Genomic DNA, 23,995 nt, shown 5'->3' with positions numbered 1-23,995 from the left:
TTACGGGAGAAGACAAAACATTGTCCTGTTAGCTAAAATGTGGTCATACAAATCATTGACAGCAGGGGTCATTAAAACAATCACTTCTTAAAATAGTATTTTATGGGCTTAAATTAAAGGTTGGATTTTTCTAAATGTATCAGTGTGATGGATTGAAGACAGATATTATAACACTTCCAGCACAAACATGCAGAATGCCATCTAGATGTTGAACATTTTATTTCATGCCAGGAAAGGCACATTCATACATTGAATCCGACTGTTTTGATGGGTTATATAATGTTATATGCATCTACATTTAGGCAGTGCATATACAGCATTACCATTCCCATTAATAAATGTAACAATTACATTGCACAGCTTGTTAATGACAAAAAAAAAGAAAAGAATTCAGCACGTACGACAAATTGTATATGCACAGTTGTAGCATAATAGAAAGTACATGTGCACCCTGTAGTCCACACTTTTACTCACCTTTTACACCAAAGGAGACATCAGCAGCATTGGTGGATTTTTGGAAAGTCCATAAAGAATGTAGAATATAATGTTTTAGAGACATCAGTCCCAAGACAATTTCTTTCCTGTTTCCTTAAATTGCATAAAAACAATGTATGTTGCATCCACATTCTCTCAAAATGCATATTTAGCGTCTAACTCTTCCTCCTTTGGGGAATTTATATATATTAATCATGGTGGCCCATTATTTCGTCTCACCTATGTACACCCTCTGCTACACAAAACAGTAAACTATCCAACCAACAGATATGTACTGTCAGGGAGCATGCTAGAGAATGCTTATACTTGCACCGTCCTGTCCCACTGTGAGACAAACAACATCCATGAATGAATAGCTTCCACTGAGGAACATTATCTTCACTCTGACACAAAAATTAGGGCAAAGAGAGCCAGGAGAGTAATGCACTCGTACTTTGCATTCATCACTGTTAAGACATGGCATGTCATTGCAACCATAACTTGTACTGGAGGGTGACATTAAACACAATACTTATATGTTAGTAGGAGTACTCGTTTGATTAAAATGGAGTGTACTGATTAGAATGAAAGTAAACCATACTGGACCTGTCTGTAATAACCCTCCTGTTTATATTCAGAAATCATGAACTGATCAGTTAGTAGATTTGTGCATAACAACGAAATATGGCTTTTTGTGTGGGGTTTATATCAGATTTTAGTATGAAGAGATTTATTTTTGTCAAAATTTCTATTAACCACAAATGTCGTGATTGTTAAGGGAGATAAAACAATTAACCAATCAATCGGAATTGGCCATTTTTTCCTTGACTGGCTCTGATCGGTGATCAACAAATTACATAAAAACGTTTTTAAAGTCCCACCATTTTCAGTCACTAAATGCATCAGCATTTACTTAATTAACTGTATGAGTTTAATAAAAATCCAATAAGGTTTTGGGACATATGACTTGATACATAAATGGGGATAAAATGGAAATTGATTACCTTCTGTAAATTGTTTTTTACGGTCCTAATAAAAGATCATCTGAGAAAATTAGAATAGCAGGTTAGACCACAAAGAGAAGCAGAAAAACTTTTATTGCCCAAAAGGTCTAATCAGTGGATCTGCTAATCATGTCTGAAATGGGGAATCCAGCACATTGTAAGATTGTGGTTAATAGAACTGAGGAATATTTTTGTGTTTTTTTATATTTCCTGTTAATTTATGCAGTTGTCTATTGCATTTTCCTTTAGTATATTGTTAGTATCATCATACTTATCATTGGTACATTATCTTCAGTTCAGTTTCTCACAGCTACTGGTTAGTGATAACATCATCATTACCAACGCTTTCATCTTGCAATAAACTGTCCCATTAACAGCTTTGTTAAAGCCAGTATCCCCTGTACAGCTGACCTAAAATGGATTCAGCCATTAGTTTATCATATTTATTGTAAAACAGAGTACAGATGAGAAACTCCCGACATCATTATAATGATATCTTATCTTTTGTGTTGTGTAACTGTCCACTTTTCATCACAAACATTTCATACACAGATCACAAATGGCAGTTCTTTTGAGCACATGGCACCAAGACCTTTTGCAGACGGAGCACAAACTAGTGCAGAGGTCAAAAAGAAACTGTGTGTTGTCCCTTCCTCTCATGTAATGTTCTTCGCTGCTTTATCTTGGAGCACCAGTGGTCACCCACATCCTTAAGATGTGGTCCTGCTTGGAATCGCTTTCAGCCCAGAAGCCTTAATAATACGACAGCTGCAGATAAAAGGCCTTCTGCTTGGTGATGTGATAGAAGGAGTCTAGAAGGGTTATTTGTCCATAGTCTTTTTGATTTTCAGTGTGTTAATAGTGTCACAGATAGAAACTGTGTTATCAGCCTCCCCCTTTCTGGACATGTCAGGCTCCCAGAGGAAGAACTCGTGGAGGAGGGTGTTGACGGTATCAGGACACTCCATCATGACCATGTGACTGCCCTCTTCAATGACCTTCAGGAATGCAAACAGGAGGATCTGGAAGCAGAATCACAATGCATGCAAACCTGTTAACATCTAACTAAAATGGATGAGACACACAAACCCAATTTTAATTTTAATACTTTTTTCAGGCATGGGCTGGTAACCAGTATTAAGGTAGACCATGGTTTGAAAAGGTAGGTGTAGCATATGCCATAAAAATGTTTATGTTGGGGGTATTAAATATTAGTCATTAAAAGCATTTACATTTAATAGAGCTTTTAAACGTAATGTTGAATAATAGTAAAATTCTGACATTTTGATCAGAATTCTATTCTGTTATTCTATTCTATTATAAGATGTTGGTTCAGTAAACTGTTATTCTCATAAACGGTGTCCAGCAACAGAGAGGGTGATGTGTGTCTGTAGGTTGCATCATGAATGAATAAATCCACTCAGTAAAAGTTAAGAACTGTAGTTGAGAAGCTTTCTAAATAGCTGTTTTAACATTAATTAAGTTTTAAAGTATACATATTAAGCATTATTTCTTTTTTCAGTAACATTTTATTTCTTTTTAATGTGGAGGACAAACCAGACAACTTCATGAAAGAAACGATGAAGGTGACCTGATCCTGCTGCCTGAGGATCCAGCAGAAATGTCTGCTCTGAAAGAGAATCCTCCACATCCATAAAACTGGTTTCCGAATAATAGTTTGCAACTATTGATTTATCAGTTTGTAGGTTTTAAAAGTTTACATTAATAAAGATGATTCTGGGCTGAGACATTTCAAATACATCTTGCTTTTGAACTGTAGATTGTGAGAATGTTTTATACTTTCATTTGAATAATAAACTATGAATAGATATTTTTTACTATATCAGTTTAAAACAGATTAGTTTGAGTCAAACTCACTATGCCGAATTAAATTAAGTTCAGTACAATTATGTTGAACATTTGTAATATAGCTAATACATTTCAAAATGGTGTTTACATTTATTAATTTTTTTTTTTTGCTAAACTGACAGAATTTCTACACAGAAATATTGAATAAAATCTATTTAAGCAAAATGTATGTAATTGTTTTACGCTAGTTTTATCAGTTAATTTATTTGTTTTAAGGTGTAGAGTAATTTAGTGATGCTTTCCCCCCACCTTTTGCTGAGCACTGCGCATCATCTGGCTCAAACAAGGCTCCTACACAATTGTCTCTCTTACAGGAAAGATACCTTCAGCACTTTAAGAATATTTTCAGTCAAAAAATGGACAATCAGTGTCAGAAAACAAAACCACTGTCAGCTTGTTATACCTGTGTTACTCTACAATAAACAGAACAGCAAAAGGGATTATTGGATTATTTGTGTGTCGGTGCGTGGGTATTTGTGTGTGGGTGAGCGTATGTGTGGAAATAAGTGTGCTTGTGTTTAGTTGGTGTATGAGTTTGTCCCCTGGAGGTGCACAGTTGTTAAAGTGGCGAGAATGGTAGTAGGCCTGGAAAACACAGCACCCAAGAGCAGCAAAGGACAGGTGGACCCAGCTCCGGGAAGCTGCAGCAGCCCCAGGCAGAGTGACACAAGGTGTCACCCCAGGGCAACCATACGCTCGCACAGAGGTAGGTCAGGTAGAGACAGGAGCAGCAGTCCACAAAGAGGCACAGTATGAAACTTAGGGCACTGAGCCCCCCCCCCCCCGACTCAGCCACACTGCCATTTCTACGCAGGCCAGGCTCAGGACACAGTACTCCCGGTTTCCTAGGGCACCCACCGACTCTCAGCAGCAAGATCGCCCAGCAGATCTTGTAGCAGGGCATGATTGAGGGGAGACGCACCCTCCAAGATCCCCAGCACGAGGGCAGACACAAGCCCATTGCTGCAGCTGGGACTAGGAAGGATAAAGGGAGGGAGGGCACATTACCATCCCACCTGGTGAGCTAGCCCTCGGGAGGTCAAGAGGGAGGGATGCCCACCAGAGCCCTGCATCGCCGCTGCGTAGCCCCTGCAGCACACGGCTGGCCTGACACTTCACCGGGAACCATAGAACACCTGACAGCAGCCCACCACACCAGGATGTGGCCCGAGCACCCACACAAACAACACCCCACCAAGGGGACCAGCCCCACGCAGGTCCCTCCATGATGCCCTCAGAGACCCCCAGACCATCCCCACACCTCCACTCCCCATGGAACTAGCACAGGCACTGGAGTGGGGGCAAAAGAGGACAATGCCATGCCCCCAAGCCCAAAGAAAGTTGTTGTATTCCTTGCAATAACCAGCTTAAAACTAATATTAAATTTGGTAGGGGCTTGCATTTTTGGTTAAGTGTTTTTATCAAATCAAATTAATAACTGAAATAAATTTTTCTTTTAAATTATAGTGTAAATATTGTGATACCATAAGACTGTCATACCTCTACTCAAGGGAATCATACTTTGAAAATCTCCTATCTGAACATGCATACGTTTCATGTAGATTTACTGTACCTCTGCCATGCGCTGGTCCTCCTCCATGGGTACAAACTTGTCACACATGCCATGAACCAGCAGGATGGGAACAGTAAGCTCGGCATGGTAGACCTCATCCCCCTCAGGCCAGTACTGACCACTCATCATTGCTCGCAGGACAAATGGAGACACATTAAAGGCGTTGCCTTGTTTCAACAACTGCTTCTCTTTGGCACCTTGACGAGCAAATCCAGCTCTGAACGTTAGAAAAAGACCAGAAATTTTACTAAAATGTGCAAATTTGTAAGATCTTAGTGTTTGTGTGAGTAGTTAAAAATGTAACTGTAAATTGTTTTATTTTTACCATTTCTTAAAATTTTTACGTTTTTCTTCAAGAACTGTCGACATTCTGCAACATAAAACTATAGTACTTACTTCAAAAAGCTCCAGGCCAGGCAAGGTGATAGGCAGTGAAGGACACATGATGGAAGCTGGAAGATGGAACAAAGACTAGGTTCCAGAGCTGTAGGTCCTCCTCCATTGATCATCACCACCTTATGGACCAGATCAGGATATTCATGTGCCAGGAACGTGCAAAATGATACTCTGAAGAGATGTAAAGACATAATTGAAGCATCGCAGTAACATGTAAACTGCAGCTGAAAAAGCAATTTTAATTATTTTTTCAAGTGCTTCACAATTCCAGACTGCTCCTAGCCCAAATAAGTAATAAATAAGACTCACCCATATGAGTGGCCTATTAGAATGTTGCGTTTCCGAGCATATCTCTTAAAAATGGCCCGGAGGTCCTCTGCCAGAGCATAAAAGGTGTAAGCTGCTGCGATCTGTGGAGCAGTACTGGCCCCATGCCCTGCCAGATCTGGTGCAATCACCTCGTAGCCCAGACGAGAGAAGAAGTTCAGCTGGCTGCTCCATATGTCCAGAGAGCCTCCCACACCATGCACAAAAAAAAGCGCTACATCTGAATCTGTCCCTTTGCAGCTTGAAATGACTCTTGTTGAGTCAATAAGAACAGTGCGTTTGGGCTTGCGACGGCGCCGGCGGGGAGGTGGAGCAGGCTTCTGCTCTCCAGAAGGCAATGGAACTGGAGGAGTGGGGTTGGGGTCAGGAGATGAGGGCATCTCTTTGTAGTCAGAAAGCTCCACCTCCACAGTGTTGCAGGGCTCCAAATCTCCATCCTGACATTGCAGAATCTCAGAATGCAAAGCATCACCAAGATTCTCAATCACCAGTTGGCCGTTGCGATAAACCGTGATCTTCCTCTTGCAATGGACGCTGGTGCCAGCATCATCATCATCAATGGAGTCTTCAGGAGATGCATCACCATTAGTATCACAGTCAACATTTGTCTTGTCCTTCCTTGCATCTTGTTTTTCTCTGTATATGTGCTGATGCTCTGGTTTGATATGCCGCACTCGCAGGACCCTCCCTGGTTTCACCTCCACAAACTCAAACCCATCAGAGGGCTCTGAGGACTCCAGAGGCAAGACCAGATTGGTAGTCTTCCCCGTCAAGCAGCACAGGATCCCATCAGTAATGCTGGTCAGCATGGTGCTTTTCTGCTCAGATAAGATGACACAGATACAAAACCACAGCTAAGCATCAGGGATGGAATCACAGGCTGGGTAAAACTGTGTGATACAAAAAACGTCAGCACTGCATATTCTAGTTTTTAGGAAAAATTAAAAGAGATGGTGAAAGGTGGAAAAATTTACTTCTGGAAATGTGTTTATATGTATGTTTCCATTAGCCATCAAACTGGCAAAAACCCCACCTGTTTTTTTAAATTGATAAATGACCGAATTGTATAACTTTAAATCTGAAAACAGTTTTGGATCCAAACAAATTATTTATAAAATGCACACAATTAAAAGATTGATATCTGAATACATTCTGGAGTCACACCAAACAGGACAATAGCTTTTATATTTCTCCTGATCTCTACAGCATTGTATATGCAACAAGCTGACACTGCACGCCCACAAAAGTCAACTTCTGCTCTATATTGAAATTGAATCCATTAAAATCCTGAGAGAGAGTTGAAACGTCAGTTTAACACCGGACCAATGAAGCCCAGACCACGTGTTGTAATACACTCACCTCTGTGATAAAGCAAGTTGCCCACATTCATCAGAAACCATAAAATAATGCTTCTGCTGTGCTGAAGTTTCAGCGTCAGTCAGAACTGAACATTGACAAATGGACTAAGATGTTCTCTATTAATAGCCTCTTCTTTTACATGGCCAGAATCAGAATATAAATAGTAAACACTAGTCATGGGTTATGACTGTGAGCTCCAAGTCTCATAACAGAATGAGAGTAGTTTTCCAACTATTTTTGTTTCCAGTTCCAATATTTGGCTTCCTGATACAATTAACTAGACAAATTTGGATGGCGTTCAAACTAAGCATATTTGTCTCTAGGTTTTGATACAAAAACAAGCTGGTTATCTCCAGGAATCAGACCACGGAGAGTTGCACGAGTACACAAGGCTGGTGAAGGAAATGGAAACAGCCCAGAAAGAACATGACAATATACAGGCTGCACTTCAGTGCTGCCCACAGTACACGAGGTGTCATGTATGTTTGAATCATATGTGACTAACTGGACATTTCTGATATAATAAATAAAATAACAGTAAAATAGGCTGTATTTATATGTGCATGTCTGTAAGTGAACTGTCAGAAGTTTATATTCAACCATCATGAGCAGGAATGTCAAAATAATTTTGAGGTTTTAATGATGAATATGAAGTGTAATTTTACATAACACCTTCATGGAATTGTATAATCCACAAATTTGAGTTTGTTGTGGATTTTCTCTGATCCACACAGAGTCACTATTATACATACAGGCACAAAAACAGACATACATTCCCCCATGTAAATAAATAAATGTTCATTAGCAAGTAGCACCACACACTTCTGATAGACATCTCAACAAGCTTCCTGCATAATTCTGACTGGATATTTGACCCCTCCTCTTATCATATATGGTAGAACTCATTTTATTCGTGGTTTCCCAGGCACTGACGTTTAAGCATAGTCCATACATTTTAATACGGCTGAGGTCAGGTCCATTAATGCTAGCCTGCTTTATCCAAAACCAGTTTGGTTATGCGTTTTGGATCATTGTTCTGTTAGTGGAAAAAAATTAACATGGCACATCACCCTGAATCATCCCTCCAATTAAGCATGGTGAGGGCAGTATCATGCCGTGGTGTTGAAGGTTGGACAGAGTTTTGAAATTGGTACTTCTTCCTTGGTCATCTCAAATTATGTTGATACAAAACTTGTTTCACTGTGAATAGAGACCCTGGTGTTTCAGCATTTTCCACTTGCTTGACTTGGCTCCTTGGTTCTTGAATGTCCTAACCAATGTTACTTCATGATGACCGTTTGAGTCAGATGGCAGATACTTTGACATAATTTGGAGTTCCAAACACAATTATCCCAAACACACATCCTGTCTGGTTTTGGAAGCAGATTAACATTCAGCTTCCTGAACCAGCCCAACATTAAACCTATTGAAAGTTTATGGACTATGGCTAAAAACTGGGTCAGTGATAAAAAAAAACAACCAATTAAAACAAGTTCTATTATTACCACTTCCACAATTTAATAGGATTTTGTTTAAAATCTTGTCTCTGCATCTTACTAAGGGACATCTATCTATCTATCTATCTATCTATCTATCTATCTATCTATCTATCTATCTATCTATCTATCTATCTATCTATCTATCTATCTATCTATCTATCTATCTATCTTGCAGTTGCAGCTTCAATAATCACTCATGCAGAAAAACACAGCAGTGGCGCTGGAATATGATTCAGGGATTCTCCTCCTGACCTACTCATCCATAACTAGTCTCAGATCTGCATGTCTCTGCAGTTTTTAACTGACCTGTGAACAGTAGAGACTCCTGAACCATATCGCCATTTTTGTGACACTTACACACATTTGACTATGCGCACTATGCGCTTTCAGCCGCAGCTGCGGCTGTGCGTGGGATCCGCGCTGCACGTGCGTAACTTATTTTGCAAGAGGAGACCATTTTAACCTACTTTCTGTTTAATGCACGATTTGCATTAGTGGCGCTGCGGAATCACAACCAGTTCAAAACATCGAGTAATAAACACCACGGGCTGTTCTGTAGAAAACCAGTGTGTGGGTATATATACAAAAATAACAATGAAAGGAATTCAGACAAGTTTTTTTTTGTTTTGCGCTTCAATAATCTCAGAAAGTCCTGTACGTAATAAGCGTTTATGTTATTGAAATGTGCATTTGCGCATCCACAATACGAACATATGCAATCGCCCAACAAATGATACAAATACGTACATGCACTGTGAAACCCTGCTTAAATACCGCAACAAACATTAATTCCTTACCTGCACAATGACTGATGATTTGTGCGTAACCGCCTCTAAAAGACCACTGTGGCAGGGCCGTCTACGACAGAGATGCTGCAGAACAGTGAGTGCTTTTCAGTCTCATCAGACTGCCATCACACGACACTAACGCACTTGAAGTGGAAGTACAGGATGCATCCTTTAAATCGTGCCAGTTGCATTTAAATAAGATACCCATAGCAATAAGAAACGGCGGTGTTTTTTTTACCCCCCTCCCCTCAGCATCCACTGCGTATCAGGGCCAAACCCGACCCAGCCCTACTGCCCTTGGATCCGCAGCACTACGGGCGATCTTCGCGCATTTTAGCTGCTGAGTGGCAGCGGGGAGGGCTAATAGAGGACGGAGGAACGCTGATGAGAAGCCAATGGGAGGATGCAGTTTTCCTTGTTGCTAAGGCAATGTTAAATATGAAAGTCACTGTTGCTTCTGCATCACATAAGGCACATATGACCTCTAAGCTGACACAAAGTATTCATACACCAAATGCACCTCACAAAAATACAATGTGTGAGGTGCATTTGAATTCAACATCCTTCATTCTGATACCGCTAAATATAATTTTATGCAACCAATTGCCTCCTGAAGTCATTTAGTAAATAGAGTCTGTGTAATTGTGTAATTTGATTCTCAGTATAAGTCCAGCTGTTCTGTGAAGAGGTTTGTTAGAGAACATTAGAGACAAAACAGCATTATGAAGACCAAGGAACACAGAAAGTAGTGGAGAAGTTTAGGGCAGAATTAGATTCTAAAACAATATCCCAAGTTTTACTGTTTTATTCCATTATTGGATAATAGAATATGGCAGACCTACAAACCTACCAAGAGATGGATGTCCTCCTAAAATGGTATCGTGGGTAAGGGGAGCAATAATTAGAGAAGCAGCCAAGAGACCCATCGTTCTTCAGAGCTTAATCAGGAGAATCTATTGAGAAGACAAGTATTAGTCGTTCACTCACCAAATCTAGCCATTACGGATGAGTCACAAGAAGAAAGCTATGGTTGACAGAAAGCCACCAATGCCATAAAATGGGCAACAAACATTGAAGGTAGTCTAGTCAGATCAGACCAAAAATGAAATTTATAGTGAGTTGAAAAACTGACACTGCACATGACAATGAACACACTTTACCTATATGGTGAAATATGGTGGTGGCACCATCATGCTGTGTTTTTTTTTTTTCCAGCTGGTCAGTTAAGCTTGTCAGATTTGATGGAAAGGTAAATGGAGCTAAGCACAAGGCAATCCTGGAAGAAAACCTATGGGATCAGGAGTGTCTAAAGTGCAGGCCCTGGGCCATTGGCAACCCCTTGAATGTTGTTGTGAGGCCAATGAGCACAATTCAAGAATTTAGCCTGCCAGCACAGGTGGTTTATGCAACTGGACACTTTTTTACATATTTTTAGGGTGAAAGTTTCACTGATGTGAGGCCTTTCAAAAAGATCACAACAAATTCTGATCTTATTGGATGGAAAATGTTAGACCCAACACAGAGTATTTATTTTTTACTAACCATGTTTTTATTGTTTTTATTTTTCTTTTATAATAAATGGGGCCACAAACATCCGGTGTTTTTTACTCAAAAGCACACTTGAGGTAACCCATGAATTAAACCTTGCTAAATACAGCAAGGATTTTAAAAGGAATAGTGACCCTTACTCTGTTGTTGTTGCTTAGAACAGATAAACAAAAGTGTACTAGTTCAAGAAAACAGAAAACAATCAGACCAAAAGGTTTAGGATGCTGGATGCCTTTCTTTTACTAAGAGAACCGTCTGGAACCCCTTCTGTGATTTGGATCTAAGATTTACAGATCTTTTCTCTTAAAAAAATCAAACTGCTTTCTATGTTTAATTTAAATATTAAATGTTTGCAATATTATTGAGCAGCTAAATCACAATCATTGTTTTACATTTTAATAATAATAAAAAAAAATCTATTTTTCAGGTTAACTTGAAGATCTTGGCCTACATGGCAAACAAATCAAACACAGCTGTTGAGACTGGGGTGAAGGTAGAACTCCTATCTGACTGAGGTTAAGCTATGTTGGAAAGAAGAATGCATTGAAATTTCAACCTCTAGTTGCGCAAGGCCAATGCAGACGTGAACCCCAAAAGACTTGCAGCTGTAATTCTGATGAAAAGTGATCCGACAAAGCATTGACTAGAAGGGGCTGAGCCCAAATGTATGGCACACTTTTCAGATCATGTTTTATAAAACAATGATATAAAACCATTTGTTTTCCTTCCCGCCAGAAGGATTATAAATACAGATGAAATACACATAAGTTTGAGGTTTTAACATGACAAGTGTGAAAAAGTTAAAGGGGCACATGGTGTGCTGCCCTCCGTTGTTAGAACCTATAGTGGAACCCGAATGTGTTCAGGGAAATAGGCAGAGATCTTTTTTTCCACCACGCTGGCACAGAAACTAACCCGTTTGATTTTGGTGGCTCTATGCTTATGTATGTGTCATATACATTACTTTGCTGAAGCCTTCAGTCTTCAATGATAATAATAATAATCACCATAATCAGAATGACTCGGAAATAAGATATAATGAAACGGAGTGCGAGTATTAGAGCGGGATCTAAACTAATATGTCATTAAAGTAATTAACAATGTAAACAAGCATTAGTGAACTACGAACATATAGCTCCTGGCTAATGTACATCATGGATTTTATTCATCATATACTGCAGAATGATTAGTTTTTAGTGCTGCGCCATTTAGAATTGTGCGCAAACTCCGTTTACCCTGTGCGCCGGTCTACTCCCCGGGTGACAAATGGTACGCACCCTTATTGACTCGTGTAGCAAGAATCATTTCCTTTGGCTAAAATCTGAGCCAATCGACTTGCTTCTTGAAGAGTGCCAGGCTATCCGTGACATTCGGTGTTCACATGTAGCCGTTAAACTCTATTTCATAAAAAGAAAAGAATCTCAGAATGAACATTATTCTATCGTCAATTTCCCGATTGCGTGGAGTAACCCACCTGCGTAGGTAAGATAGTTCGCTATGACAGGAGGAAGGTCGCAGTGTTTCTGCACGATGCTAAGTACAGATGCTAACGGCTAAACATTAGCTTGGCTAAACATTAGCTTGGCTAAACATTAGCTTGCCTAAGGTCCTGTTAGCTTGCACAGGGACCTGCTTCAACCAAATGACACTGAAGATATTGTTGCTGCTTACAACTGGTAATGTAAAAGCATTGATATATATTAATATTAATGTATATCAATATGTGAGAGCACAGTATTAAAGTGAGGTACTACTTTATTTCTCTCTAAGACACAGAGAGAACTACACTAGGTCGTTCTACACCTCTTTAACTGTGTCCACCATCGTTAGTAAAGTGTTTGTAGTTTAATATAAAATATAACCTTCAGTTGCAGCCCTGTGCTTGTTTTTAGCATTGTGTGTAAATTTGTGTTTATATCAAAATTTTAGTCGTGAGTATTTGTGTATATTTAGTCCCTTATGGATGGAGAAGCAAAGCTGGTTAATGGATGAAAAGGGCAACCTGTATAAATTTGAAGAATTTATTAACAAATATCAAATAATATAAAGAAGGGGCATGTGGGCGCTGCACTGGGCTCTGGTGGGCATCCCTCCCTCTATACCTCTCAGGGAAATGGCCCCCCAGGGTGGTGATGGTGGTGTGGCTGGGGGGGCTCAAAACCCTGCATCTTGCTCTGTTCCTCTTTTGACCTGCGGTCTACTGCTCCTCTGCCTTGCTGGTGACTTGCTTCTGCGCTGGGCGTATGGCTGCTTTGGGGTGATGCTTTATGTCAGGCTGCCTGGGACTTCTGCAGCCTTTCGGTCTACCTGCCCTTTGCTGCTGTTAGGTGCTGCTGATTGCAGGACTTCTACCGTTCTCGCCATACTTACATATGTACTCAAGGTTACAAACTCCCACTCGCATACAACCCACTCAACACAAACACACTTATTTCTACACATATCCCCACACATACGCACTCACGCCTACCTACCCACGCACCTACACACAATTACTCTAAATGGTTGAAGTTCATACAAATACAGAATACTATAAAATCAATGTGTCTGACCTACTTTGTTGAAATTGGAATTATTAGTTAATCACGCAATTAGGATAGTGTCCTGAGATAATTCTTAAAATGAAAAAGCATTTCTGGAAATACTTTTTCATTTGAAATATGGTAACGATTTGCTTCCATAGTTCTCTGGCATCTCAAAGCCTTATTATTAATGGCTTTATAGCCCCTTCCATACTGATAGATGTGAATAACTTTTTTTCTCAAGTGTTTTTAAATTTCTCTAGATCGGGACATGATGTGTTGCTTTTTGACATCTTTCAGCCTACTTCATGTTGCCACATAGGTTCTGTTTAAGTGGTTTATTGATTGCAGAGGTCAGGTCAAAGTAAAAGTAAACTCATCTGTCCAAACAATGTGGTCAGTCATAAATGCTTCATTATTTTACATGTGAAGAAATGACTTTTTCACATAGTCAGGTTGGTTTAGATAACTTTTTTACTCTTAAAATCATTATTTGAAAACTGCATGTAGTGGTTACTCAGGTTATCTTTCCCTGATAATAAAATTAGTTCACAGAGACATTGGTACAATATAAAAGACCAATAAGGGCAGTCGCCACAAATATAAGAATACAATTTGCCTAGTTGGCAGTTTTGATTAATAAATTAATAAAATAATAAATAAATAAAATAAATTGAACTCATAAAACAGCTCCCTTATTAAAAGTTTTTGCAGCACCACCTTTGGGTTTTCTATAAGCATCTGATCTGCTGACCTGTAAGAAAACGGAAATGATTTAATTAGCATTTCTGCTCTCAGTTAATGCCTGGCTGTAAGACCCCCAGTGTCATGATAAAGTCCTTACAGCTAGATTGTGTTTTAAGTTCCAGGCTAATATATTCTCATTAAATTTTAACTTGTGCTTCTTCAGCAGCACCCCTACACTGCCTCTCTCAGCAAATGGCACATGTCACCTCAGGTTCTTCAGCAGCTGGTTTGTGTCCGGCGCAGATGTGAGACCTCAGGTTTCCAGACTGCTGGGGCCGCCCCCAATGCATGCTGAGGGTGGCGAAGTGTTCCAGCAGCACCCCTGGCAGTACCAGCAGGTGCGGACCCGTAAAAGAGGCACAGAGTATCAGCCAAAGAACATAAAACGGAAAAGAACGCATGGCTGGATCAAGAGGCTGAGCTCGAAGGGCGGCATCGAGGTGATCCTGCGGCGTATGTTGAAGGGACGGAAATCCCTCTCTCACTGACTGGAGGCTCTAAAAGACTTTGAAATGTGGGAGGGGCTCAGACAGCCACTGAGAAATAATAACTGGTGATACTGGTGTGGTTTTGGGTTATACTCTTAACATGAGAAGATAATGTAAACAGTTCTGACCTCTGATCAGAATGAAGAACTGCCATCAAATGATTAAAGATTGTTTCACCAACCTTTCCAAAGGTTTTGTTCCGAATCATCAGATTTGGTTCGATGATGAAATGTGTCTAAATAAAATGTTTTTGGAAAATAAGTTTTGTTATTCTGTAACACAGTGACAGCAGTGTTTAATAGGTGGTTTCTAAGAAGTGTTTGGATCTATGTCTAACTCTTGTTGGTCCTCTAAGTGCTTCACCCTCAGATCATGACAACTTTGTTTATTTACCAAACGGCACCATTAGAAAAGCATTAATGGGTAAGGTTTGGAAGTAGAAATTATTGGCATTCTGTCTGTGGAAGTACAGCTGAATCTCAATAAATAAGATTTTTTTTTTAATCAAAAAGCAGATTTATTTTATTCAATTCATAAAGCAATAGTTTGCATTTAATTTGTTGTAAACAAGACCGTCTGTAGGAGGAGTGCAGAGGCAATCCAAGCTGTTTGAGGTTCAGTGAGAAGATGTCCACAGCTGGTGATGATTTGGGGAGCTGCTTCTGTTGGTGTTTTATCAAGTCCAAAGTCAGTACAGCCATCTACCAGCACATTGACGATCACTTCATGCTTCCCTCTGCTGACAAGCTTTGTGGAGATGTTGATCTCATTTCCCAACAGGACCTTGTATCTGTCCACACTGCCAAAGGTAGCCTTGTCTGCTTTTGCTGGAACGGCAATGATGCAGTAATTCTTGCAAAAGGGGCCCCAACTGAGCTTTGATATAAGGACCTACTTGTTTTAGTTGGGTGGCATTCAATTCAAATTCAAAAAGACTTTATTGATCCTAAAGGGAAATTAAATGCTTTTGTACCTCATATTAATGTGTATTAAAAAATCTTGTTTTAATGATTTGTTGAAATATTCAAATTATGAAACTGGATTTGTTTTTTTTTCAATTCAAATTCAAAGATACTTTATTGATCCCCAAGGGGAAATTAGAATTCCAGTACAACCCATCCAAACATACATCATGACACAAGACAAGGGAGACGGGTTACCAAGGCTTTGCTGCCCACTCACAGGCGCTGCCCTTGTTAGAGAAAAGAGGCCACATTAGGAAAGTAGAGGGAAAAAATCATATTTCACACTTTATCCTTAGCAGGATACAGTTTGAGATTGCAAAAAACCTCAGCACAAAGAAGCAACAAGTTTACAAAACAACATCATGCCGGGAACGGTGAAGGTGGTGTGAGGGGGTGCATATGTTTATCTTGAGCATGTGTGTGTGTGCAAGTGAGTGTGTGCAAGTAAGTCCATGAAGCACTGTCACAGAGGCCATTGTCCTTGATGGTACGTTGGAATGTTCATCAACCGGCCACAAAGTTCTGAGCAGGTCCACAGATGTCCTCAGGGAAGGGAGGGAGCAGAGCCTCATGTTTACATAACTTCCAGGAGAAGTTGAAGATAGCCAGCCATCATTAATAGGTGTACTCCATTATAATGACATTAAAAAAAAATCCTGAAATGCATAATAGTTGAGTATAGTAGCAAGTTCAATTTAAATATAAGTAAAAATAAATACAATCGTGTTTATCATTGAGTAAACGTCAAATTTATGACTTATGAATTACGTTTAAACTATAATTTCACTATTAAATTCATTATCTCATGCTAGTTTGTATTATTAAAAACTGAAGCCTTTAAAACTTAGAAATCCAAAATTTGCCCGAGTCATAATTTAACTAGAATGGACTGCAGTCAAAGGGGTTCTTTTCATTCCCATAACTACGTGCAGGAAGCTTCTACCGGCTCAGAGGCAAAGTTACGTAATCACCGTTTGGCCAATCATCGTATCGCCCTTCAGAGAGGTTTTGTCGTTAAACCAATAAGGTGACGCGGAGGTTAAAGAGTAGCCGCCTCCAAACAGATAAACAACAAAGATGGAGTAGTGAACTAGGAACTACGCAGACACCTTTAGTACATATATCTGTGGGGTTTTGTAGATTTTTGACAGTCTAACTAATACAGTTGATGTAATGCAGTAATATCAGACCAGGTTTATGGTTTATGGCCGAGAAGCTGTCTGAGGGGAAACAAGTCGGTATCTTAGAAACGACTGAAACAACGAAGCTTTGTTGCTAGCTCGTTTTCACTCTCACCGCGTTAAGCTATTGGACACACGAAGACAGAAATGGAGAAGGTTGGTTTACTGTAGCTTCACGTCGGTGCTCAGATAAATTATAGAAGAATAAATACTTTGTTACAGTTTGCTGGGTTTCTGGGGTCTAGCTCACTAATAACAGTCTGAAGTTATGAAATAACCTGGGACTTAGTGCCTGTGTTTTATTTGTCCTGCACGCCTGGCAGAGAAACTTCCTGAAGGGGCTTCCTGTCTACAACAAGAATAACTTCACCAGGTTCCATGCGGACTCTGTATGTAAAGCATCAGTAAGTGCTCTTCCTGTTTGGCCAAATCAATTTGTCTGTTTTACCAAGATAATTGCTATTTTTGGTTCTGCTGTAAGAGTTTATTGTTAGCATTGTCTCCTAGAACCGTCGGCCGCCAGTGTATCTTCCCACACGAGAGTATCCATCTGAACAGAGTAAGTTCCAAAATGAGAACATCCATATTCACCAGCATTCTGTCATTCTGTGCACTTCTTAATGCTTCATGCTCATGACTGTGTTGTTATTTTACTCAGTCATTGTGACAGAGAAGACAAACATCCTACTGCGGTATCTACATCAACAGTGGGATAAAAAGGTAAATGTTTAAGGCTGGGATAAGGGGAAAACAGCAGTTTACTTCCACTCATCGTTTCTTTAAATATATAATGAATCCTGGGCTTCAATCATTTATTTTCACTTTTCTGTAAGACAGCATTGAATCACAGCTCAAATGATAAAAAAAAAAAACTGGATTGGCAAACAAGTTCCAGTTTGTTGCGGATTATTTTGCAAGGACCAGAATTATACATACTGCTCAAATGTGGTTCTACACCGTCAAAGTCATCAACAAGCGTTTACCATTATTCTGGCTGGCAGGATCAGTATTTTTATTTCCAGACATTGACCCAGCCTTTAAGCGCTGCCCACAAAAACGGTTTAGGAAAGGTAAAGAATTAGAAAGCAGTCCTTCTTCTTTATTCCATCCATTTTGTGTCAAGCACTATAGCCATTGGCAGTAAAACCCCTCATCATGATGCTGTCACCATTGTGTTGATAGTGTGTAGAGTGTTCTTGTTTGAAACCCTCACTTTTTAAAAGTCATTTAAAATATCTTCTTTCCATTGTGGCCCACCAGTACTTCCCTCTTTGTCTCATCAGAGCGTAAAACCTTCCTCCTGAAGACGTTTGACTTGTCTATGTGGGCAGATACAAATTTAGTTTAAGCCTGAAGGTGTTTATTTGAAGGTGTTTATGGGGATGTAAAACCTTGCTGTGAATAATGACACTGGTGTTCTGGGGTTGTTCCCGGCCATCCTAACAAATGTTCTTTTCATCTGAGGTGACTGTTTAAATCATTCTCCAGACCTTGGTAAAGTGATGACATATTAATCATAAGTAAAAATTATTTGTGCTTATGTACAATTGTTTGAACTGCTTCAAAGTTCTTCCTTGTGTACGTCTTCTTAAACCTTCACTGAATTCCTTGGACTTCCCCAGTGTTGTATATGTTGATAAATCCAATGAGTGCCCTTTTATGCTGCTGAGAGAAGCTACCGACTGCAATGAATGGTGATCCCTAGTGAGAGATTAATAGACCTCAGCCATTTTAAATTAAGGACCTAGAAACTTCAGCACCTCTTGCCTAACAATTAAAGCGAGTGTATTTATATATTTGAGCCTGTAAGTATAACTCTGACACTGTCTGGATAAGAGAAAATCCACAGTAAATTCAAACTCATCGTGGCATTATTTTAAATTCCCTGAATTACTCTAAATGGCTCGATAGACCAGTATAATCAGTACACCGATTATACTGTGAATAAATAACTGAATCCGACTGCACTGTTCGATAATTAGGATTAATTGGAATGTATCTACCCGACTTGAAATCTGTGTGATTCGAATGAACTGACTTTGTAAAGTGCCTTGAAATTGTGAATTGACGCTATATAAATAAACTGAATTGAGATTCAATTAAATTGAAGCTGTACTGATAATCCAGTTAGGAAAAAGAAATGACAAAAAGTCCCAAATGCAAATGTGTTTGTAGACTTCTGACCATAAAACAAAATTTTTAGTCACTGGTTGTCCATGTTGAGTATAGATGTGTTGTGAGTCAATGATTTGGTAACATGAATTTTCTTCTTAATTTTCCAGAATACAGTGAAAAAACGAGAGCAGGAACAAGCAGAAGGAGAAAACATGGCGCCTCCACGAAAGATGCCGCGAACAGACAGCAAGGAGCCGCATGAGGATTCATAAAGTGCTGCTGATGCTTCGCTTACAGAGACTCTCCTGTTTAAACATGCAATGTTGGCAGATGTGGCAGTGAAGTAAACCGTGTTCGTTGTTTTGGACCACAGCTGTCTCAGTGGTCTTACAGTGTCAGTCCAGATTTCCTCGTTTACTGAGCCAGATTTTGCTCTGCAGCAACTCCTTTAAATACCAAGCCTCCATGTCTCTGCTGCAGAGCTGGGAGTCTTAAAATTACCATACTTCTACCTCCTTTGCCCTCAGTCGCATTTTGTGTTCCTTTAACACGTGCTCCTAAACATTCTTGTCTGTATGCAGCATGTGAAGTTCTGCTTGTCTGCTGCTGTTTAGGAGCTTAGATATGCAATGATTCCATCGGTTTTGGTTCAATCAGGTATTTTTCACTATTGGATTTGGTAATGAAATAAGTTCAATACTGCTGTGTTTTATCTTTAATGTTTTGATTATATTTAGGAAAAGATGGCATCATTTTCTCAGTGGTTTATGATGATTAGTTGATTCAGGGTTTTGTTATGGATTTTGCTACATAAAAAGATTTGAGTGCTGGAAGTAATGCTTTGTTTCCTCGTGGAAAGGGATGATTTATTGCCTTAAATGATGGTTAATTAATGGTATTTTGCATTCAAGAAATATAAGCCAGTGTTTAGTGAAACAGATTTCACATTTAAGTAAATATGAGGGGATTCAGATTGGTTCTGTAGATTTTCATAAGAGTTTGATGCTCTGTGGTTTAAAACTTTATAAGCAGGGGTGTAAAGTTTATATCAAGAAGATAAAAATATTACTTCAGTAGGTTGTTAATGCATACAGCTGTGTTTAAGTTAAGTTGCATCTATACTACTACCTAGACTTGCTGTTAGTCCGTGCTACAAATGTGCCAGTGAGTGGAGCTGAGCTGAGTAGGTACCAGTGAAAAGGAGGCTACTTTAAATGGTCCCATACATCGAGTCATATTGTGGAAAATAAGTTCTGACTGGCATGCACACTTGTTGATAAGCTTGTGGATATCTGTGCTGTGTGTATTTTGGGGTTACAGTCCCTTAAAAACGTATTCACAATCCTTGGATTTTGGCACGCTACAACAGACATCAATGATTTTTATTGGGACCTTTGGTGGTAGAGCTAAACAAAATGGTGCATAACTGTGGCGTCTTAGAGAAGAGATGTGTGGTTTTCGTTTTACGAAATCCGAAAAACGTGGTGTGGATTGTTTTCAGTCCCCCTGAGGCAATGCCTTGTACAACCACCAGAAAGGGTTTTGCGTCATGTCTCTACTAGCTTTGCATATCTTGTAAAATAGATCAAACTTAGTCATATTGCATGGAGAATTTCTGTGAACATCATTTTTCAAGTTTTACCACTAATTCTCAAGATCCAGGTCTGGACTTTGACTGGGCCATTCTAACAAATGTATTTGCTTTGATTTAAACCATTCCAATTTGCCAGAATTCTCCTGTATTTATCTCTATTCATCATCACATGGACTTTAACCAGCTTCCATGTTCTTGTTAAAGAAAAGCATTCCCACAGCATGATGGTCATACTACTATATTTCAGAGTGATAGTCTCCAGTATTGTTGATTGCACAACTCATAGTTGTCTTTTTAAGATTCTCCCACCTGAGCTTTGTATCTTTACAGGTCCTCTAGAGTTACTATGAGCCCGTTGGCTGCTTCTCTCAGAAATGCTTACTTTGTGCAGCCCGATGGTTCACCAATGCTCTTGAACAAATAGACATATTACTTAGTATTGGTGGGCATCACGGTGGAGCAGTTGGTAGCACTGTTGCCTTGCAGCAAGAAGGTCCTGGGTTCAATTCCTGGCCAGGAGGGTCTTTCTGCATGGAGTTTGCATGTTGCATGTTCCTCCCACAGTCCAAAGACATGCCTGTTAGGTTAATTGGTCTCTCTAAATTGCCCTTAGGTGTATGAATGAGTGTGTGCTTGGTTGTTTGTGTGTTGCCCTGCTATGAACTAGTGACCTGTCAAGGGTGTACCCCCACCTCTTGCCTGTAGACTGCTGGAGATAGTCACCAGCTTCCCTGCCACCCACTATGGAAGAAATGGTAGAAAATGACTGATTGACAGTATTGGTCAGTCAGTCATAAAATCCCATTAAAATATATTTGTAGTTTTAATGTGACAAAAGTAAAGGGGTGTGAATACATTTGCAAGCAGTTTTACCTTGTTTCTTGGTCTCCTTGAGTAATGTTATTTCATTTGTTAACATAAACATGTTCTGAAAAGAGAAACTTTGCACCTTTAAAACATTTCTTTCCATAGTGTTTGTGTTGTTTAATGATTATTTATCGACTATTACTCCTAAGTTTGGATTGTGTGTTTACCTGCTTATGCAAGTCCAGTGCATATCCTACATTTGGCATATTTGACTTCAAGCATTTATTCTACCTCTTAGTCAGTTTTAAATTCTTGCCGGTACTTACTTAGGGGCGGAGCTAGAATATATATATATATATATATATATATATATACATATATATATACATATATATATAAATATGTGTATATATATACATATATATATATTGTTACTCTCATCTGCGGCCCACTCAAGATCTCTCTCAGCAAAGTCCACTCAAACTAATTAAAATGTTTCAATATTTTACTTTACTGTAGGCTGTCTCTATAAGGCAGAAATTAGAATCACTTGACAATGTAGAATATATATATATATTTCAATTATTAAAGAACTGCCATGTATGAAACAATGATAAACCATTTTCTGATGCATAACTTTTCATCTTCAGTTTCCTTCTTTTCTTTTGAACAAACAAGTTATTGTTCTCTGCTTTGTGGTCAAGTTCTGATTTCATTTAAATTACAAATTTGACCGTTCGGTTGTTTTCGCGATTTTATTTAAAAGTATGTAAGATGGTAAGTGATTTATTGTTCATCCTGTCCTAATGCAAGCGGAGGTTTTTTATGTCTGTGCACCACCTGTGTAAAATCTCCCAGTCCGTTAAATTGAACGCAACGATCTCCTGGGCAACCGTTCTGTTTTGGAGGTAAGTACGCATGCGCTCTCGTGTAGTGTCTGTGAAATCTCTGGGCGTGTTTTCGAGCTGTACTGTGCTGTAATTCAGCAAAATAACATGAACCATAACTAGTTACTCTCCCTTTACCTTTTAACTGGGGTATTTAGCAGCGAGCAGACAGACATTAAACGTAGCGGGGCTCGTTTTAAAGGCTGGCCGTTCACAACAGCCTCGAGCTCCGAGGGGAGAGAAGCTAAGCAAGAGCATTGAGGCTCCAGCATAGCAGAACAGTTCAGAAACAATTTGGAATGAGGGGAAAAAAGCTAAATTTATGTTTTAGACTGCCTATTGGTAGCTGATCTGATCTTTGTGTGCTCGTGAATTTTTGCAGCCGTAAATGGTTCTGGATGACGGCTTCATAGCAGACAGCATTTGTTCCCTCTTCCAGGTACTGTGTACCAGCGCAGAATCTTTTAGTGGTATGCAGAACCAGACCGTACCGGCTCACTTTTACCCTTGCTCTTAGTAGAACAGTTTGCAACTCCCACATGACAAATTTGAAATGTGTTGGAGTTTATTGCACATGCGCACTGTCAGGTTTTGTAGAAAGTACATTGTGAGATACAGTAAGTGACATAAACCATGACACTTTGGAGAAAAAAAGTACACCCTACTTCACCTCTGGGGTTTTATGTACTAGGTCATGGTCTTTATCGGGTTAAAAAATTACACAGTTTATGTAGAAACCCGCCCATATATGGAACTGATGACTGACATGACCACAGGCGAGGAGCCCATGCCTTGTAGCTGGAGAACAAGCCCAAATCATCACCCCCCTCCACCACCATACTTGACATTGTTGTGATGTGTTTGTGCTAGTATGCTGCTAGGTTGTCTCCAAACATTGCACTGTGCATTATGGTCTAACAGATTTCCAATTGTACCGTTTGTGAAGCATTGCATGAATTTGCAGATAAGTCTGTTCCAGTGAAGAATGACAACTGCTTTCAATGTTTTCCACTCATGATTACAGATACATCTTAAAAAACATTAAGAGTTCATTTTTGTTTCACTAATTTCAGAAAGTGAAATTCATGCAGACTCATTAGACATAGTGAATATTTTCAAGCCTTCATTTCTAGTAATGTTAATGATTATGGCTTACAGATCAGAAAAACCATAAATCCAGTGTCTTAGAATTCTTTGAAAATGTTAAATATTGAAAATTAATGGTTTCAAACCGTAATCAGCTTGTTAACTCAAAACACCCGCAAAGGACTGCTGACTAGATGGAAGACAGTCACTGACAAATGTCATGGTAAAGAAGCTGGTTGTTCACAAAGTGCTGTATCCAAGCACATTCATAGGAAATTAAGTGGAAGAAAAAAGTGACAGCAACAAGGATAACCCCAGTCTTGAAAGAATGGAGTCAGCACATCAAGATCCACTTGTAGGAACTACAAGAGTCTTACCTGGGCTAATGAAAAGAAGAACTGGACTGCTGCCCAGTTGATGTTTTCAGAAGAAAGTAAAGTGTGCACTTCATTTGGGAATTGGAATCCCAGAGTCTGAAGCAAGAGAGGATACACACAGAATCCACGCACTTAGTTTTTTCCCCCCCAGTTTTTCCATTATGGAAACGGAGTATGTATTCTACAGTTTACTTTGTGTGGTTCAGTTTAGAGTTAACCTGGAAAAGATCCAATCAGGTTTATTATGTCCTAAAATATATGAAACCCTAGAACGTTGGGGTGTACTTTTTTTTATCTTCACTGTAGGTTTCAACACTTGTGGATAACCCAAAAGCTCAGAGTTTGGCTTCTGAACTGAAGCGTTTTTAAGGTTTTGTTAACATTTCTGT

The 23,995-nt window shown here is 39.4% G+C and overlaps 3 protein-coding genes across 4 annotated transcripts; 2 read left to right on the top strand and 1 right to left on the bottom strand.

Annotated features, from left to right (window-relative positions):
* Positions 1 to 202: 202 nt before the first annotated feature.
* abhd8a (abhydrolase domain containing 8a) lies at positions 203 to 9,669 on the bottom strand. The gene is made up of 5 exons (XM_047367954.1): positions 9,299 to 9,669; positions 5,626 to 6,461; positions 5,317 to 5,487; positions 4,921 to 5,137; positions 203 to 2,500 (listed from the first exon to the last, which is right to left on the bottom strand). Exons 2-5 carry the CDS (start codon positions 6,450 to 6,452, stop codon positions 2,300 to 2,302), a joined length of 1,416 nt encoding a protein of 471 aa, XP_047223910.1. The 5' UTR covers positions 6,453 to 6,461; positions 9,299 to 9,669; the 3' UTR covers positions 203 to 2,299.
* A 2,477-nt stretch (positions 9,670 to 12,146) lies between these two features.
* Positions 12,147 to 14,855, top strand: mrpl34 (mitochondrial ribosomal protein L34). Of its 2 annotated transcripts, none has more exons than XM_047368813.1 (2): positions 12,147 to 12,319; positions 14,273 to 14,855. In XM_047368813.1, exons 1-2 carry the CDS (start codon positions 12,264 to 12,266, stop codon positions 14,592 to 14,594), a joined length of 378 nt encoding a protein of 125 aa, XP_047224769.1. In that variant the 5' UTR covers positions 12,147 to 12,263; the 3' UTR covers positions 14,595 to 14,855. The 2 variants fall into 2 exon arrangements, with proteins under 2 accessions (XP_047224769.1, XP_047224768.1); XM_047368812.1 differs by having other exon boundaries at positions 12,148 to 12,319; positions 14,270 to 14,855.
* Positions 14,856 to 16,571: 1,716 nt separating this feature from the next.
* On the top strand, positions 16,572 to 21,420 carry LOC124869272 (DET1- and DDB1-associated protein 1-like). Its single transcript, XM_047367029.1, has 5 exons — positions 16,572 to 16,896; positions 17,064 to 17,144; positions 17,248 to 17,299; positions 17,399 to 17,460; positions 19,023 to 21,420. The coding sequence occupies exons 1-5, from the start codon at positions 16,888 to 16,890 to the stop codon at positions 19,125 to 19,127; spliced, it is 309 nt and encodes a 102-aa protein (XP_047222985.1). The 5' UTR covers positions 16,572 to 16,887; the 3' UTR covers positions 19,128 to 21,420.
* The last annotated feature ends 2,575 nt before the right edge of the window (positions 21,421 to 23,995 follow it).

The sequence above is a fragment of the Girardinichthys multiradiatus genome, chromosome 6 (assembly GCF_021462225.1).
Source record: "Girardinichthys multiradiatus isolate DD_20200921_A chromosome 6, DD_fGirMul_XY1, whole genome shotgun sequence".
Taxonomy (NCBI): Eukaryota; Metazoa; Chordata; class Actinopteri; order Cyprinodontiformes; family Goodeidae; genus Girardinichthys; species Girardinichthys multiradiatus.
This window is presented reverse-complemented; position numbering and strand designations above follow the sequence as displayed.

Coding starts and splice junctions, on each gene's coding strand:
- abhd8a (XM_047367954.1), bottom strand. CDS start 6,452: ATGCTGACCAGCATTACTGATGGGATCCTGTGCTGCTTGACGGGGAAG. Junction 5,138..5,316: donor CTGGCCTGGAGCTTTTTGAA/GTAAGTACTATA, acceptor TCTAACGTTCAG/AGCTGGATTTGCTCGTCAAG. Junction 2,501..4,920: donor AGGACCAGCGCATGGCAGAG/GTACAGTAAATC, acceptor TTCTGCTTCCAG/ATCCTCCTGTTTGCATTCCT.
- LOC124869272 (XM_047367029.1), top strand. Junction 17,300..17,398: donor AGAGTATCCATCTGAACAGA/GTAAGTTCCAAA, acceptor TATTTTACTCAG/TCATTGTGACAGAGAAGACA. Junction 17,461..19,022: donor ATCAACAGTGGGATAAAAAG/GTAAATGTTTAA, acceptor TTAATTTTCCAG/AATACAGTGAAAAAACGAGA.
- mrpl34 (XM_047368812.1), top strand. CDS start 12,264: ATGAACATTATTCTATCGTCAATTTCCCGATTGCGTGGAGTAACCCAC. Junction 12,320..14,269: donor GGAGTAACCCACCTGCGTAG/GTAAGATAGTTC, acceptor GTGCTTCTTCAG/CAGCACCCCTACACTGCCTC.